At 41.1% G+C, this 19367-nt stretch overlaps 3 protein-coding genes across 3 annotated transcripts; 1 reads left to right on the forward strand and 2 right to left on the reverse strand.

The window, feature by feature from the left end:
• Nucleotides 1-3934: 3934 nt before the first annotated feature.
• slc34a2a (solute carrier family 34 member 2a) lies at nt 3935-10947 on the reverse strand. Its single transcript, XM_030094047.1, has 13 exons — nt 10924-10947; nt 9991-10051; nt 9805-9915; nt 8878-9006; nt 8536-8679; nt 8332-8443; nt 7322-7514; nt 6813-6908; nt 6589-6709; nt 6101-6268; nt 5878-5994; nt 4725-4849; nt 3935-4501 (listed from the first exon to the last, which is right to left on the reverse strand). Exons 1-13 carry the CDS (start codon nt 10945-10947, stop codon nt 3935-3937), a joined length of 1968 nt encoding a protein of 655 aa, XP_029949907.1.
• A 3005-nt stretch (nt 10948-13952) lies between these two features.
• Nucleotides 13953-16592, forward strand: LOC115391006 (OCIA domain-containing protein 1). Its single transcript, XM_030095089.1, has 8 exons — nt 13953-14130; nt 14298-14382; nt 14467-14520; nt 14652-14699; nt 14898-15027; nt 15140-15312; nt 15725-15886; nt 16189-16592. The coding sequence occupies exons 1-8, from the start codon at nt 14077-14079 to the stop codon at nt 16224-16226; spliced, it is 744 nt and encodes a 247-aa protein (XP_029950949.1). The 5' UTR covers nt 13953-14076; the 3' UTR covers nt 16227-16592.
• On the reverse strand, nt 16317-18679 carry LOC115391005 (rhomboid domain-containing protein 2-like). The gene is made up of 2 exons (XM_030095088.1): nt 18580-18679; nt 16317-18482 (listed from the first exon to the last, which is right to left on the reverse strand). Exon 2 carries the CDS (start codon nt 18476-18478, stop codon nt 17432-17434), a length of 1047 nt encoding a protein of 348 aa, XP_029950948.1. The 5' UTR covers nt 18479-18482; nt 18580-18679; the 3' UTR covers nt 16317-17431.
• Nucleotides 18680-19367: the final 688 nt, after the last annotated feature.

Genomic DNA, 19367 nt, shown 5'->3' on the forward strand with positions numbered 1-19367 from the left:
CCATGGACAGCGGACGCTCTGAGATTGACACCTGTGAGGCTGCAGTTGTGTGTGTGTGTGTGTGTGTGTGTGTGTGTGTGTGTGTGTGTGTGTGTGTGTGTGTGTGTGTGTGTGTGTTTGTGTGTGTGTGTATGTGTATTTGTTCTTCAGAACAAGTTTGTGAACTGGTTTGTTACTTTATTCTGGATGAGCTCTTGTCACAGGCAGCTTTATAACTATGCACACTATAAAGGCAAACAAACACTAATTTCTTGAAAGCGTAGCTGGTAACTGTATTTTGTACAGTTACCAGGATATTTGTTTCAGTATCTCATAGTCATATTTTACACACTTTTTATCCCCAAAATAATATTTCCACTAATCAATGCTCCAGCTGATGAAACTGATTTTATACCATTTTAGTCCACTTCTTTTTTGTGCCCACCTTGTTCACAGGTTGCCCAGTTTGGTTGTCAGTTCAGAACAGAAATCCAGTGTTGGGATATCAGTGAAAAAAAAATCATAATTCTGGAAATATCCTCACAAGTCTGTGGGGTTTTCACTGAGATGCACTAAATAATACAATACAGTCACATCCTGGGGCTCCTGAGGCCTTCCTGTCTCCTCGCTTTGGTGATAGTGCAGTGGGGTTTTACAGCTATTGGAGGGTTTTTTTTTTTCCCTGAAAATATCACAGAGCTGCTGCTAGAAATGACTACAAGGAGGGACTGAAATAGAACTGTGAAACTCAAAACTGGAAAACTATGACGAGTCGGGAGAAATTAACCCAGTTCTTAGTTCTTCTGCATTTTGATTGAGTGGTTTTCCTTGTGGGTTCTGCACCATACTTTCACTGAATGTAAACATGCTTATGAATTAGTCATGCTGGTATAGATGCAGTCGTAGATTATTGATGAACTTTGTTTGCATACAAGAACTGTATGCAACAAAAGTTAATGACGCTTTGCTGCTTCCCCTTAGTACCAACAGGTGGCAGTGTTGCTCAGCCAGGGGCAAAGTGTCTGGTCAAGGCTTTATACGTTTGAACCCACAATAGCTGCAAGTAGATGGGAGGAAAATCAGACTCATTTGGGAGAGCAGGAAGAAAATTTCCCTTCCCAATGCTCCCTAATGACACTTCATAGTGAAGTTTAATCACTGAGTAAGTCAAATGGAAAAAGTTTTCTCATTTGGACCTTTAACCAGGAAATCATAATACGTGAAAGTATAACATGAGAGCAGATAAGATTAACAGTGTATCAGCCGAAACATGCGTGTGTGTGCGTGCATGTATTCTCTTGTGACACTGGTGGTGTCCAAGCTGTGACACACCCTGTCACATGCTGGAAGCTAATGGAACCGTGCTACTGCCTTATCATCTCATGAACAGGCCTCCCACTCATATGGTTCTATGCAAGATTTCAGGAGTTTGTAGCACCATTTCCCGATAGGCCTGAATTTACCTTTAATCTCAAATATTAACGTTTACACAGCTCTAACTAAAAAAGGTACTCTAGCTAAGTTGTGTGGAGTTTGTAAATAATGTGTAGAAAATTAAAGGAACTTTTTAATGTTCGCATATTCAAATACTGGCCTTGTGTTTCAAAATGATAACCACAACATTAGCACAACCACAGTAATAGCAGCAGCTGATAGTTGGCCCATTATTTGAGCTGTTGATAGAAAAAGTGGCCACATGATGTTTTAACCTTTTTAGTGACTAAAGAAAGAAGAAGAGACTGAGTGGGTGTTGGGCTGGTTATTTTTATTATCTAAAAAAAACATTTCCGCTATATCTAATAAGAACCCTCCCTGGTTGCTTGGCTAAAATGTAAGTTTATGGTAAATAAAGACAGACTGACGCAAACTGTAGATTTTTTTACAAGACAGGGAAATTCATGTACTCTTTGGCCACAGGCCTGATTTGAGGAGAAGTTCCCACTGTGTTCAGGGATAACTTTTTTAATAATTAATAATTTAAAAAATGCTAGAAAAGTACAAAAACTTGTATGGGACAGATGATGAACAGTAGATTATTACGTAAAATCATGTAACATATTGCTTGTTAATAAAAAAAAAATATATATATATAGAAATAGTGATAAGAATTAAGTTACGCTTAAAGTTCATAGAGGTCCTAGTTTCTCAGCTGACCCTCAGGAAAATATACTGTAACTCCCTATCCCTGATATTATACCTTGTAAGATAAATACAGTTGTGGGGACAAAATTAGAACATGGTGGGTCCGGAAATTAGTTGTGTGTGTGTGTGTGTGTGTGTGTGTGTGTGTGTGTGTGTGTGTGTGTGTGTGTGTGTGTGTGTGTGTGTGTGTGTGTGTGTGTGTGTGTGTGCGTGCGTGCGTGTGCGAGACACATTTCCTGTATCATGTCAGCTGACCATGTGGAAAGTGTCTCGTGGTTGTGGCATTGTGCGCTGTGACACAGTTGTGTACCCACGGTATTGACATATTGATAATCCATCTCCTGCCCGCTGCACATGGCCCGCTGACATGTGACAGGGCAGCAGCCAGTCAGTGTCACAGTGGAGGTTTCCTTGGCGCTTGCCGCTGCTATTCTGGTACTTAAGGAACCAGAATTGGAGACTCAGAAAACACCTGAGGCCAGAAGACCTATTGACCCTAAAGAACTTGTATTGTATCAGCTTGATAACGTTAATGAGCTGATAAAATGTCATTCTTGCATGTATAGAGCATGTTTATTACTTTAAAAACTTTGAACTCTTATACGATAATCGTTCACTCATGCCTTGTTTCACTCTGAAAAGCTAAAGATAACACTGATTAAATGAGTAATAAATACACAGAACACAGAAGGTCAGAGAGGAACTCCTAATGATGACTGTGATGGGAGTTGTTTTAAAGGGCACCTTAGAAGACAAGCACAATTCAAATCTTTTCTTTATTGACACAAGTATTGTGAAACACAATGTACAGGTCACAATTAATATTTGATTGTTGAATAAAAAAAAAGTATTTGACTAGATGTTCATTCATCTATTTTGGACAACATATTCCTTGAATACAATTAACTTTTTAATTACAAAATCATATTACACCTTAAAACGATGTTTTGAAGCTCTCAATGTGTTTTAATACACAGAAAATGTTTCTTTTCCCCTGTAAAATGGTGGTGGGGAAAAAAAAATCATACATACACTCTACCATGGAGGTTTTGTGCAAATCTTATAATGATTACATGCACACACCGGAGTTTAACTCCTTGGGAAAAATAAATACTGTTAAAACTATTAATATGTCACCATTATTTTGACAAATATTATTATATATTACCTGTGCACGCACTTCTAATTGTTGCAGGCCCTATGAATGAATAAACCCCCAAACCGTTTGACAGAAAAACATATTTGCATTGTACAATATGAAGTTAAAAAGAAAATAAAAACATTTAATAACACAAATATTTAAGGGAGAGAGTCCTGATTTGAAAGTATTTTTTAACAAGGCTCCGTGCCTTTCAGAAAAACAAGAAATTCCAACAGCGAATCATCCCAACATCATCTGTCCTTTAGTGACAAAGCTCCACCCCTATGTACATGTGGAGGGAGACTTCACACCACAGCTAACCCACGCCGACCGCTTGCTTATCATCCTAATGGCATACTATCAGTTGTTGATGACATGATAACATTTGCTAATTCACTAATGTTAGTTATGTATAAGCTTGAAGGCAAACTCCAGCTGCTGCGGCTGCGAAATGGCCTGAGGACGTTAAAAAGTCATCAACAACTCGATTATTTATTTACCTCGCGTAAAGTTGGAGAAAAAAAAAACAGAGGCCTTACACATTGCCCATATTGCACAAAATGTGAAGAATATAAATATTTTGGGGGAAGGTTTTGTTCCTATGCCTTGACCAATGTTTCCATGCACCGCGCTAACGTATAGCCACTCATTTACAGTCCCAACTATAAAATCTCAAAGGCGGGTCATGTTTATAATGTTCAGCTCTATTTTTATCTCATCTTCTACTTCTTTCTCTGCACTCATTGCAGGGTTGTCATACGCTGCTGGATGTCCGTTCTGGTTCTCTTCCACAGACTCTTGTAATTTATCGTCTTGGTCAGGAGAGGCAATCTGGCAGCATTTGCAGCAGCAGCAGCATTTAGCCGTGATCACTCCAACCACTTTGTCCCAGGGAGCCAGCGAGTGGGCCCAGAGGGGGAGGAAGTCCCAGGACCGCAGCGCTGAGGGCAGACAACTGGGCTTCCGCTTCTGCAGCACGTTGATCACGATGATGACGATCAGCATGACGAGCAGAGGGACGCCCACGCCCACGAGCACCTGCCAGCCGGCCAGTGACAGGCTGAAGACGAAGAGCGGCAAGACGAAGAAGCAGCAGATGATGTAGACAGCTGCGAACCAGCGGTACTTGGCGGTGGTGTTGCCCAGAGCTTTGGCCAGTCGGATGGGGATGCGGGTGAACGGGATCGGATACCACAGGATGATGCCCGAGATGTTGAACAAGAAGTGCACAAGGGCGATCTAGACAGATAGTTAACACCTTTTAGTGATTGTTTATGCTTTTTCAGCCAATAATGACAAGTTTGATGTAGATAATGATGGGACATTGAAGAAATAGCAGAACACAAGTAAAAGTAAGCAAACAGATTCCATCTTTTCAGTTGCTACTGGCATGGGGAAATTTTCAAACACCAAAATCAGAGATAATATGTCAGTGAGACTTTCTTTAGCGGGATGAACTGACCTGTAGAGCGTTGGCCAGTGTGTCTCCAGGACTGGCCATGGCTGCCAGGATGGCTGTAGTGGTGGTTCCTATATTTGAACCCAGAGAGAGTGGATATGCTCTCTCTATGCTGATGACACCAATACCTATTAAAACAGAAGAATCAGTGGTCTGAAATGCAGATTTTTAGGAATACATGAGGTTTCCTGCAACACACACTTGTTAAATCCTTCTATTTCTGCTACAGAAGGACAATTGAAGAAGGGATACTGGTTTAACAGCCACAGAAATCCCATTTTCTGATGGACTATAATAAACAGCGACACTCTGATTTGAAAACTACTGGAACAATTCTATTTCATTCTCTTCTCGGGTATTGGAAATCAGATAAACTCAACATAAAATAAGGAAGCTTGTGTTTGGTTGAGCAATTCTTTGTTAAAACAATGATTCTTGGTATTAAAATATCCTATCATTTGAAAATCAGTTTATATCCCTTTTAGATGGTGCAACATTTATAAGCAGTATGTATTTGTGGGATGAGTAGCAGACTTGAGTGTGCAGTTGGTGCCTATCAAACGTTTGATAATCCTCCACCAAACAGCTTTTCTAAGCTGTTACTGTTGAGTTGAACCGCATTGAAACCTGTGGCATGTTTGGATGTACTGTTCATACCAAGCAACCAACTCAGCCACGATGGCTGACTGGCTGCAAATGGTGGTTGAACTCATAAAGCAGTGGTTGGCAACCATAGAGGTGCCAGGCTGTTGTGGCTGTGAATGGCTCTGCACTCATGTCACTGAGACTTTTACTGAATTAATGAATTCTTACATTGCCAAAATGTTTTGCATCCTCGGACTTTGATCATTTGATCAACCAGCAGAGAAAAGGTGTTCAACATTTGTACCATGGGTGCAACCTATATAGTTTTGCTACTCATCCATGTTCGTTACACATGTGGCGCTAAATAGAACTGAAATCACCCGTTTCCATTGGTCTAAGATCAACTGCCAATGAAGCATCATCACAACAAAAAAAGAAATATCTACTAAGCACGTTTCCATACATTTGTGTGTCGCTTGACTATAAAACTGTAAGAGCAAACTGTGCTCTCATAGCATAAAAAACACAAAAACACAATTAATTCAATCAGAGGATGGAAAAATGAGCTCACCAACAAGTGGAGTGATAGCAGAGGTGAAGACTGAACTGCTCTGCACAATGAACGTCATTCCGGCTCCAACTAAGATGGCGATGTACCCGGTGACCCAGCCGAATGGAAATGGGAAGTCTGCACACACACGGGACACACACACGCGCGCAGATTTAAACATGTATCCGTCTCGACAGAGATCAAAAATCAGTTGCTTGAATGAACACTTCTCAGAGCTGCTCACCAGTGTTCAAGATCTTTTTGATGACTGCAGCCACCTGACCCTTCAGCATGGAGTTTAGGAGCTTGACGATGAGAATGAGGCAGGAGCAAAGCACCAGAAGAGACAGAGCCAGCAAGATCAGGCCAATGGCCAGGTCGGGGAGATCCACGTCAACAAAGAGGTGATTACCTGAAGACACACACACGGTCAGCATATCATCCTTCACAGACTGTCATGCTTACTTCATGTATCACTTTTATACTTCTACTGTACAAATTTAGTATTTTTTTCTAGAATATAACAAAATCCAACGATTCTGTGTTGCAGCAGCAACATCATAATCATTGAAATTATTTAGTTTAAAAGTTTAATGTCTTACTTCAAAGTTAAAGATTTCATTGATTCACAGTGAAAGCATTTAGGTAAAACCTCTCATTAGATTCTTTTATTTCAGATTGCATGTTAGGAAAATATATATTAAAAAAAGAATCTGCGAGTACTGGTCCTACATTTCTCAATGTTGATTGTCTCAGAAATGTTCTTCAGAGTGTAGGTGTAGTTGCCATCGTCCCAGCAGAAGGAGGGAGAGGTGCAGTTCTCCGGTCCAGGAACAGTAACATTCATTAATGTCTGAAAAACAGATGTATTTTATTTCACAATAAACATTATGAAACTTGTTATATGTTACTTTTTTTATTGTCTCTGATGTGCAGGTAATGTGTTTCGGCCTTACTGTGTTTGTGAAAGTTTTGCACCACTTCTTAATGAGACTCTTGTTCCTGGCCTCCGGGTCTCCGGTGGCAATCCCACTGATGACGGACTTGTCCAGCTGAGTCAGACGGAGGGAGGAAAACCATATAGAAATGTACAAACATGGCATAGATAACAACCTTATATAATCTTATCTCCGTGATAAACCTGCGGGCAGGAAAACTTCATTCTAATGATTGTGGATGTCATTTTACAGAGAATATCTCCTGCTTCTTGCTGACTTCATGTGTCACGTTTGTGCTGCTACTGTGGAAATTATTTATTGCCCTCAAACAAAACCCCTGCTGTCGACCAGACTATCAGTTCTGTTGCTTTAGAATTACATATCATTTTCAATTGCTCAACTTGTCAAGTAGACGTTGTTATATTGTTAAAATAAACGCAACTCGGTACCAAATTAGTAAATTTGTATTTCTTCAGATTCAACTATCACAAAAATTTGGTAAAAGTGATTATCACAGTTTCTTTTACCTGTATGATTGACTCAGTGAGGACGTCAGTGATCACATTTAACAGGTCGGGGGCCTCCCCACTCTCGATTTGGAAGGAGTCGATGATGAGCTTGGTGACAATATACAAATAACCAGTGGCAACCTCCAGAGGCAGCAGCACCAGCACGGACAGCCAGTTGAAGAAGTCGTGCACCGTGGCTCCGGCAAAAGCCCTGGGAGGATTGTTGGGGGAGGAAAATAAGTGCAATGAAAATAAAATAGAGGAAAATCATATCACAGTTCTTCAGAAAGAGACGAATTATCCGCCTCTTCATCTATCTTCTATACTGCGTGCTCTAATGCAGGAGCTAATCTGATTATAGGTGCACACTTGGCAGGTCACCAGTATCACAAGACAAAAACAACGCACACCTACATTCACACTGAGAGGCGTTTTAGAGTTGCCAATTAACTTTCAGCCCATGCTTTCAGACTGTGGCAGAAAACCAGAGTATAGCATCGCCACACATCCTAAGCTTAACGTGTAACTGAGTAATAATCCCAGTTGAAACATTTTGATTTCACTTAAAGGTGGAGGATGTAATTTACCAATGAAAATATAAATCGTCATAGTTCTTAAATAAAGATTGATTCAAAATATTAGAAACATTGCAGATAAAGATTAAAAATCAGAAAACTGTGGATGTAGCTCCAGATTATTTCCTCAGATATATGTTGACTTCATTTGGTGTTTTTCTCCTCTTCATGTCAGAATTTATGCAGCAAATGTAGTAATGCATTAGATAATTCTTTTACTATGTTACAAGTTACCTGTGTCCACCTTTTTATTACAGACCAATGCACATTTTATGTGGCTGCTAGGGCCATAAAGATCCTTTAAAACTACACTTCTGTAGCTACTGTTGCAAATTGTCAAGATTTATTCACTTCTGACCTGCACATTCTTTTCATTTGAAAATGAATGCAAAGCATTTTATTTGTCCTTGAAGATTGTATGCCCAACAGAGAAAGGACATCCAGAGTGATTACCTGCGGAAGGTGTTGCGCTCACCGGCCTGCGTCATGGCAACCAGCGTGTTGGTGACGGAGGTGCCGATATTGGTGCCCATGATGATCGGCACAGCCACCTGCACCGTCAAAACTGTGGAAACACACGTTTCGCTCAGCTTTTCCTCTTCATTTCATCATCATCATGAAGTCTCTTGTTATGATCGCGTGGCGGCAGAAACTCACTCCCAGAGGACACCATGCTGACCACAATGGAGGAGGAAGTGGACGAGCTCTGCACCAGCAGAGTGACCAGAACGCCGATAACCAGACCAGCCAGAGGGTTTGACAGAACCGTGTTGTCCTGGAAGATGTCCCCTGCTGTTTTACCTGTGCAGGGTAGAAGATACAACCTTTTCATGTTGCCTTTCTTCTACAGTCATGACAGTGACATCTGAAATAAGAGATGTAGCCACTTAAGACTTCACTATCATGACTTGCACAGAAAAAAATGGCTGTGATGGAAATTCAAACATTCAACTCTGTGTCTTCACGTTTCACCAGCATGCAGGTTTCAAGGCCCCTCACCTCCAACCAACTGGAACGCTGAGCTGAGGATGTCCAGGGAACAGATGAACATGTAGAGAAACCCCAGCAACAGCAGCAGCTTCGCCGCTGACACCAGCACTCTCTTCACCTTCCCACTGGTGTCCAGAGCTGAAACAGACCACACAAACTCACAGGATCAAACATGAGTTACTGAAATGTTAAGAATGAACAAAAGAAATAAAGAAAACCCAAAAAATAAAACAACGTAAGAAATGAATTCCACATGGATGACATTAAAGATCCAACCACCAAACAGTGCATGTTTGCATCAACCCGTTCAGAAAATCTGGAGGAATCTCTGCAGGTTCAAAGGGTGATCGAGCAAAAGGGGGAAGAGACAAGACTCAGTTTGAGATGAAACGCTCAAGATTTACAGGCTTTAAAGACATCAGTGCATAAAAAGAGGCATAGTTGCTCAGACTCTGGAAAACGTCCATAAGTGATTGAGAACATAATTTGTTATGAAAATAACTAATGAAAATAAAAAGTAATACACACACTACTGTCTTTTCTAAGTCGTACTTAATCCGTAGGAAACTGTTCTGTCAGTACATGCACAGTTAAGACGAAGGCGGGTCAGACGGCATAAATGTACATTTGTGCCTGTTGCATGTGTTGCCTATATATCGGGAAAAACCCCATCGACATCTGTTCTCATCCACATAACGTCTATTTTAGCCGTGTGTATTTTCAGACAATGTTAAACTACGTACTGCCTCCGTTTTAACAGCATGGCTTGAAAGGAGAACCTCACGTGTTGATCATGAAATACTAACTCTGAATAAGACAGCACAGCACTAATGAGCAGCTACGAACCTACGTCAGACAGGTGGGATGTAGGAATGTGTACTCAGAACTGACACACCTCTCACACTGATGATGCTCAGGGACATCGGTGATATTCACCTGACCAGGGGACTCCGGTGTCCTGGAGCTCCGGCAGTTCCCAGGCGTCCGTTTTATCAAGTTCATCCTGAATCAGAGCCATAGTGGAATGTGCCGGGCTCGCTTTCACCTCTGACAACGACAGCAATCAGTTAGTACAGCTCGACTTTCACCATTTAACAGATCAATTCCGCAGTGTTAAAATACCTTTGTTCTTCTCTGTTTTGTGTTTTTTATCATTTTCTTCTTTGTTTTTGGAATCCATTGCCTGAAAATACAAGAAATAAAACATATGTACTGTATTTTAAGATACAATGATACCTAATAAATATGCAGCACACTTTTCGAATTCATTTTATATTTCTGGTTGTGTTTAATCACTGGTGACCAATGGGCTGACTGCATATCTACAAACTGTACCAACAGAAAGAAACCAGTCTGACGAGCGGGCAGCAGGTTCAGAGATACTGTATCTCACATAACGCCATGCACACGCAGACACACGCTCTCTCACTTGGCATTGTATTGATCTCACTGTCACATGGTGGAGCTGCAGAACACATTCCATTCAAACAGCAGCATGACACAGAGGGAGACGTACAACTACATTAATAAAAGTCCGTTACTTGGAAAGTTGAGTTACAGTCATCTTGACCTCTCAGTATTTTTATGATCTCATATATTATCTCACATTCTTGTGAAACCTGGAGTAAACCTGCGAGCACTATCAGTTCCAGAGCGACAGCCTTTCATTGCGTGGTTAATCAAAGCCCTGTTTATTATAATCACTTCCCAAAGCAGTATAAAACTTTAACTGTATGTATGTAATGACATTTTAATTCATTCTTAGTCTGCCGAGTATCATCAGGTCTCATCTGTAACACTCAGCAACAATTTTCTGTTATCGTGCAATAAAATAAAATCTCAGTAATAGTACACCTGGTGTGACACTTGAGGTTTGAGTGTCTCACACACATACATCTGCACACTCACTCACACATGCACATACGCAGGATTCCTCACATATAGATCCTTCAAACTGTCACCTCTGAGAAGAAATCATAAAGCGTTCATTAAAAATATAAAACCTACGCTCAAGTTCAAACTACTGAATCTGACAGAGGGGATGTTGGTCCTTACCTGTGGCGGTCGTAGAGAGTCCATCCTCTGTGTGCTGAGCGCGCCTGAGCTTCCACTTTAGTAACGCTGCCTTCATGCAGATAACAGGAGAAAGGTGAGAGGGGATCCGTGGAGGTCAGCACAGAGTTTGTGATGTGCAGCTTTTACATCATCGGGAACACTTCTGTGTCACAGATAAGCTGAACACGCCTTTGAAACTTTGACTACCTGACAAAGCTTCAATCGCTCGACCAGTTGTGTCGCAACCCAGCTGTATCTGATAATTCTGGAGCCGTGTCTACCTTTCACCGGAGCCTTTACATAAACTTTATTTCTCGTCTGAAGGTTTCCAACCAATGACACATTAAAGGCCCGGTAGTTAGTTCTTTCCTAACTGATAACATGTCCATCTCTGTAAAGTATGACCTCCAGTAGAGAGAACCCTGACTACCCTGTGCCTGTCAAAAAAAAAAAAGATATTCAGGTCTTCCATGGACTGTCTTCAGAGAGATGTTGCTCCAGCTTGTGGACCCTGAGATTAACCACAGGAGGCAGGTTGTTGACCAAAGTGTATCCAGACCACATGATGGTGGTGGGTGTGCAGGATGTGGACACAGTCATTCAGATCCAGCTCGAGAATGTGATTGTGACTCTGATCTATTTTTGGACTTCTTGTGTGTGTGTGTGTGTGTGTGTGTGTGTGTGTGTGTGTGTGAGAGAGACCATCTATTGAACTTCCTAATACATCTAGCCATTTGTCAATACTTGACAATATCAATGATGTGAGTTGCGGTCTGTGAGGCTGCTGACAGGAACATCAGCCTGAGCCACACGCATGCAGTAAATTTCCATGGAAGCTGTGATCCGATGCTGTTAGGTGAGGACTGGGTGTATCCAGCATCCACTCTGCCAACCTCTCTCTCTCCTTCTCAGCAGAGAGAGAGAGAGAGAGAGAGAGAGAGAGAGAGAGAGAGAGAGAGAGAGAGAGAGAGAGAGAGAGAGAGAGAGAGAGAGAGAGAGAGAGAGAGAGAGAGAGAGAGAGTAGTTTTCACTGATCTGGTGCCATGCAGCATAAGCATTAATGGGAGGATTGTGTGTTTTGTTCCCATACTACTGGATGCTCAGTTTTAGAATTATATCCAATAAGTTGATATTGTATTAAAAAAATAGATCTCTGAACATAATTTGGTAACACTTTATTTGAAGCCCCTCTGTATAACACATTATAAGTACATTTATAAAGCATTATAATGCCATTATAACACGGGTAGCTATAGTTATAAACATTCATAGATGATCAAAATGCCAGGACCTAACCCTAACCCTAACCCTAATCCTATGCTGTATAGTGCTGTATGGTGAGTTATAAAGCATTGTGATTGTGTAGGAGTGTTTATAACTACTTATAATGTGTTATACCGGGTGCTTAAAGCAAAGTGTTACCCATAATTCTTTAAATTCAACAAATTGGAAATTGTACTCATTTGTGGGGATATCATCAACAAACATTACACTTGAGGCACGTTGTCCACAATAATACACTGCTGTGTTTCTCTCCTGTGCTCAGAGCTGCACCCAGGCCACCACATGATCTAAAGTGTGCTGGATGGAAGCAACTACACCCAGGTTCAGCTGTGATTCACCCACATGCTGTCTCTGTCACTTTTCACTGACCTTTAACCTGCAGAGGACTCAATTAACCATACACGCCTACGCAGATCACATCAGCTCTGCTATCATAACAGGACAAAAATGAGCAAAACCAGCATTGCAGAAAAGTGTTTCACTTACTATTTAGGTGTTTTATTTCTCAGTATATATTAGCAATTATTTATAATTTAATTGGCCTAAGCCTATAATTTAATCAGCCTCAGCTTTCTTTCAGTACTTCAAAATGCCTAAAATATTTACACACATATCCATACTCGGTTGATATAAATAGAAATACAGTTATTCAAATGTACTTTGATGCATGCCAGACCACTGTTGCAGCAATCAGTCTTCGATGTCAACTGCTTTTGCAAGGACGACAGCGACACCTTGACACCAAGTACTGCTACTACATGAAGAGGGTGTGTTTTTGTTGGTCTGTCATGGGAACAAAAAACAAATGACTCCCCCAGGGGGACACTGCAATGACACGTGTTCTGTTTAAAAATAATGCTATTTATTCATTTTTCATTCGGATGTGTGAAATTGTTCTAATGACAGTCTACAACTTCAGATCATTGCAAACAGCTGTCAGTTTAATAGGTAAACATTTTAAAATTTGTTCGACACATGCAGCTCATCCAGAACGCTTCAGTCCTCATTAACTCAAGGAGGATAGAACACATTGCACCTGAGCTTAAGGTTTTGGTGGTCTTTGACCAAATTCATCTCAGATTTACTTATTTATATTTTATTTTACTTTGTTTGTTTTTTCTCAAATGCTTTGTTTAAATGCATTTCATAATCTTGTTCACTGTTTTTAATGTGTTTTAATTTTTGTTCCTTTATTTCCTTGGGAAGCCTTTTGTCTGAATAGTGCCATATATTATTCCTTGCCAGGGCAATCTCAACCTCAACAATTCCCTTATAAAGACTGAAGTTATGGCAGAGCTGTTGCATGATGCCACATCATAATGTAGAAATAAAGTTTCTGGTGATGTTTCCCGGATGCTCATGTGTGTCCTCCCGTTTTAATTTCTTCTAGAAAGTCTTAAAGTCTTGATCTTGTGATGCTCCGGTCTTGGCCTTGACTCGGTCTCGGTGTAAGGGGGTCTTCTTGATCACAACTAGAACTGATATTGCACTCCAGGTGAACGATGCAGGTTTTGACCACTAGAGGGAGCCACTGGACTATTTTACAGCTTTACAACTATAATTTTTGAAATAATAAAATGACACTTTAATATATTTTGAGGTTATTTTCTAAAAAAAAAATAAATAAATAAATAAGAAAATATGAATAGAATTTTCTTTCTCTGACATTTTGAGGCCTTTGCTGTTCAATTAGTTTTTTAATATATATTTTTGGCCACCTCTCCAGCCGCTTTAACTTCCGGGTCATGCCAGTCGTTACAGGAGCGATGACATTGTACCGATCGCCCTGTTTGTTGGTCCACCTAGTGACACAGACTCCATTATTATACATGCTTTGAGGTGTCGGTGAGACCTGGCATTGCTGAGAAAATGTCGTCCCCAGGCACAGGCTTCTCGGAGAACCAGCAGTCCACAGCAGCTCAGGTAAACACGCAGAGAAACGCGCGTTATCCCGCAGGCTAGCTCGTTAGCTGAGCTCGTTAGCATGGCTTTAACTTTGGACGGAGTGCAGGCTGCCTCGTTTAGAAACTTGCGTTGCCTCCCGCTGGTCTAATCCCGTTAGTTTAATGGCGAGGTGTGTTGATCTTTAGGAGCCTCTCAGCGTGGGATACATCCCCACAGAGGAGGAGAAGAGGGTCTTCAAAGAGTGCAACCAGGAGAGCTTTTTTTACAGATGTGAGTTTCTGTTCTGAACTCTCAACACCTCCAGGCGAGCCTCAGGTGAATTCACTCTTGCATCTCTGTTCTGTTTATCCACAGCGGTGCCCTTCTCAGTGGTCAGCATGGCCGTCACTCAAGCACTAGTTGCCAGAGGTAATTGTAAACAGAGTGCTCTCCCACCCCTTGAAACATGGCTCCTGTGGGTCAGGGTTGGAGGAACCAATGAAGTATTAATAACTCTGATATTGACCTTCAAACTAACCCAACTTTCTTTTAATCCGTAGGAACTCTGTCTGCCTCTCCGAGGTTTGGATCTCTACCCAAAGTGGCCTGTAAGTTCATGTAAAGCATTTCTATCATTGTAATCCTCTGAGGAATATTTTTAGTTCAGTATGTATAGTCATTTATTGAATTTAGTGGCATTGTGTATGCAGCCAGGTGAATATCAGCCCACCTTATGGTCTCCTTCCTGGTGGGCAAGAGAACCCAAATCTTTATCTTATCCCCTTATTACCATCTTGACCCAACAGTTGCTGGTTTCTGTGGCTACCTGGCTGGCAAACTGTCGTATATGAAGACATGTCAGGAGAAGTTCAAGAGGCTGGAGAACTCTCCGCTGGGCGAGGTCCTACGACAGAGGACAGGACCTCCTGCACATTAGTGAGTAATCCTCATCCTCAAAATAAACGTTTATCATTTTTTTCCTGTAAATTTTTTGTTAAGGGGCATGTTCTCATTCATTCGTTAATGACATCTAATTGTTCTTTCTCAGTTCCAGAGGCCCTCAGTCAGAGCTGAACGACCCAGATGTCCAGTCCTTTGACAGCATGTTTCAACCTGCAGAAACGCCAAGCCCCATGTCCAGCCACTCCAGAGATTATGGATATAGCCCCAGTCAGGAGTCACCTATGCAGCTGGGCAAGGGAGACGACTTCAGTGCTCCAGGTACCTCACAGCAACCTGTTGGCAACAACTCAATAGCAGGATCACAGCAAGCAAGTCATAAGACATTCAGATGGTGAACCGCAAGGCGAAGAGGAAGTTTCTGAAGTCATTGGGAGCACATGAGAGATTAAAGGAACAAGCTATGCATTCTATTTTTACAGTTTGTATTCACTGTTGGTCAAATGATGATAATTAATGAATATTTATGCTTTTTTTTTTTTAATGTTGCTATGCTTGTAAAAAAAATATTTTCTCATGCATGAAAAGCACTTTTTTTTGTCTTTGAATTACCTGTCCTTCGTGTTGGTCAAACAGGATCAGTGCTGACTGAGGAGACGAGCTACTGTGCCCAAACGCTCCACTATGACTGTCTCATGGATATGACTTATTGTTTTTCCGCTGTCGCCTCCAGTCCAATCCTACACGGAGGAGGAGGAGCCCAGGAGAAAGCCCATCCTCTATGAGGACCTGAGGCTGAAAAACCGGGAGAACTACGAGGTGACCCTCAGTCAGAAGGCCGACACGATGCTCCGAGCACCAGCAGAGAAGGAGCCAGAGAGACCCAAGAAAGCAGGTGAGCTGCTGATTGTGGTAGCACTTGTAGATTTACGGTAACAAAAGTGTTTAGTCACTGTCCTTCAAGGTGCATTTAGTAACATTGCATCGCATATTGTTCTCTCCTCCCCTCCTCCAAGCCCCGCCCACTGAAGTTGCGCCTCCGTTTGAAAGAAAAAAACTTGACCAAGACATTGTTGATATTGTTTAAACAGAATGTTTCTTCAGTAACAGGCAAAAAAGGGATTACTTTCAATCATTTTGCTTAGTAAATGTCTTACTTATTGCTCCATCAAATTAATACACACTTTCTTCCTACAGTGAAGAAGAATATCTATGGAGATGCCTGGGAAGACTGAGTTTGGCTCTGTAGTGAAGATGTGACCTGTTGTTTGGCATCGCTGATACTGCCGAAAATGGAAATGTTTGAATTTATCACTGTCTAGTCAAATAAATCAGATTGAAGAGTAAAATGTCCTTGCTTTAATAATAGTTCATTTGAATTCATAATACTAATTAAAAGTTCTAAAATAGGCGACAATTAGGATATCTTGACTTTGAATTGTTAGACCAAAAGTTATGTGAAAGATTATTTTCTCACCTGGAGTCTAGAACTCAAATTATAGGTGTTGATTATTTTTTGTTCACCATTAAGAGTGGGGAAAAATAAGTATTTGGTATATTACATGAAAATAAATAAATTTTTAATGTCAGAGCAGCTGAAGCTCAGGTAGAAGTCAAGTTCATCATCTGAACCCAAGCTGTTTTATTTGATCCTCTCCTGACTGGTGCTGAGGAGCCCTTGGGCCAGACATTAAATCCCAATAGTTTTCTTTAGAGGGTGAGCAGCTTGTATGTATCATCAATTACTGTTTCTGGCTGTTTATTGGTGAAAATGTAACAATGATGAACAGAAACTTGAATTTTTCACTCCAGAGTGGGCTGTTTGTTTTGGGGGCTATTCGATCAAAAGAATAACCGGTGACTAGCTAAAATGCTCTAACACATTGCTCAAGTAATTCAATGAGATTGTTTTTAATTCTTGCACCGCTACTGATAATATGAACCCGAGTACCTGAGGTGATTAGTCATACAATTTGAATTTCACAGAAGAGGAGCATGCTAAATGAATTTGGATAGTTTGAAGAAATGTAAACACAGTTCTGGTCGCTTCTAATGAGAAACACCAGCACCAAATATACTGCAAAGTAGTTGCAGATTCTAACAATAAAATTCTATTTTTTGATTGTGTGCATTTTTTTTTTATATATAAATACATGTTACAATTTGGTGTACTGTTTCCTGTGTGTGGCTGCTTAAAGTTATGGATAATGAATATTTTTAAACAGCATTTTACATTGTGTACTATACAACAATTATATCAATTTTTTTTTTTTACAAATCTTTACACATTTATTAGCTGATACAAAAAGTACAAATGCCTTCAATGTAATAGTAAAAAAAAAAAAAAAAAACAGATCCTGAAGCAGTAAGCAGGCTTATTAACAGTGTAAAACAGTATTCAAACAATGTGTGCCATAATAGTTGCAATACTAGTAACACATTAAATGCCATGACCATGGCAATGACCGTGATCATGACTATGGCTGTGACTGTGACCATGATCATGACTGTGACCGTGACCATGATCATGACTATGGTTGTGGTGGTTCATGTGTCCAAATGTCAGTTCTGAAAAATGTCCGTGATCGTGCTGAGCGCTATGTGATGAGACGTGTGCGTGAAGGTTAAGAGGTGGCGTGGGGCTGGACATAGCACTGGTCCAGCCTTCATACATCACAGGTCTGGTGGGAATGGAGTCAACGCTGGACACTGGAGCATAAGCCTGGACGGGGTAAGATCCAGGCGTGGGGTTGATCTGTGGAAGCAGAGTCTTCCTCCTCTCCTCTATGTTGGCCGGGATAAAAACCACCCCTCTGATGCTCCTCAAACACCTGAAGGGCATCATCTTCTCCAGAACTCCAGCCCGAGCCTCGGAGAGGTCCAGAAGAGACAACCAGCCTTTACCGTACACCCAACCAACGATGATGGATATGACATTGCAGGGCAGCACACTGTGAGGGACAAGAGCCGTGGTGATGATGAGGAACACCCACGGGAGGGCCATGGTGGGGAAACTGACTCCACACAGAAACCCTTTGGTCATCTTGGTGTGCATGGTGGTCAGGGCCACGCAGGCCAGGGTGACAGGAACCAAGCCCTCAGCGTGAGCCTTGTAGGTGTCCTCCTGCAGGAGATCCAGGAAGCTGTAGAACAAGCCGGTGGTGGAGGACAGCAGCAGGAAGACGAACATGAAGCGAACGGTGCCGATGCCTTTCTCCAGACTGCTGCTGAGGAAGGCCAGAGCTGCGAGGCTGAGGAGGAGCTGGGTGGAGGTCCGGTGGTAGAAGGGAAACAGGAAGAGGATGTGAAGGTGCCCCTTCAGAAACACACTCCCACCAATACTGAAGACGCCCGGGCTGAAGTTTAGAGACGTTTGGATGCCAAATAAAAAGCACGACAAGAAGGCTACTGTGAGGATCCCAATGCTGGGAACAGGGACATCTTTAAAAACCCTGAGGATCTTCGGGAAATGCTCCGTTACTGTCATCTTGCTGAAAAACACAGGACAAACTGCTTAAAACTAAAGCCAGAATTCATCAGGATTTACTGAAATCTAGTCTCCACTCAGTTCACTGAAGAAATAAAGACCTTTTCCAGGTGATATCCAAGTAATGCAGTTGTTGGTGGATAATCAAACAAGCAAGCAGTAGTTTCAGCACTAACTCAGTGGTTCAAAGAGCCTCTTCCTGGATGGAAACGGAAACATCTGCCTAAAACGTCCTTTCAAAATTGTGTTTGTTGACGCACAGTGGCATATATTTTAAAAAGAAAAGGTCGACTCTCCACTCACATACTCTGTATTAATAACATGTATGTGAGTGGAGATTAAAAACAAAGAAATCCACAGTGCCTCGCATTGAGGAACAATTTAGATGCAACTTCTTTTGACAGCATACGTTTTATTTTGAAAAATGAAAAGGAAAGCATCCGGTCACATAAAGGAATTATCATAATAAAAAAACATAAACAGGACTTTTCAACGTGCATTACTGTTCTCTGTATGCCATATACGTTACACATTTATTATTCTGTGCATCAGTAACATAATCTCTGGACTTAAATTATTGTTATGGTTATGAACTTTGAAAAATTATTTTCAAATCTGTTGTTTAAATATTTATTGATATTGTTCTTTGGCTACTCTTGTTACTGTCCACTTACTGCTGCAGCAATGTAATTTCCCCCATTATTGGACAAAAATGGATGATTGAGAGGAGTAATCTCATTTTATCATTATATCTTCAAACTGCATAGTGTACATTTTCGAATTTATATTTAAATTATGTACTTGCCTGAAAAAAATAAACACTGCAGTCTAAAACAAACTTTTTTGAGAAGTTAAGCATGAATTAATCATAAATCACTGTGGCGACTTC

This window comes from Salarias fasciatus, chromosome 6 (assembly GCF_902148845.1).
Source record: "Salarias fasciatus chromosome 6, fSalaFa1.1, whole genome shotgun sequence".
NCBI lineage: Eukaryota > Metazoa > Chordata > Actinopteri > Blenniiformes > Blenniidae > Salarias > Salarias fasciatus.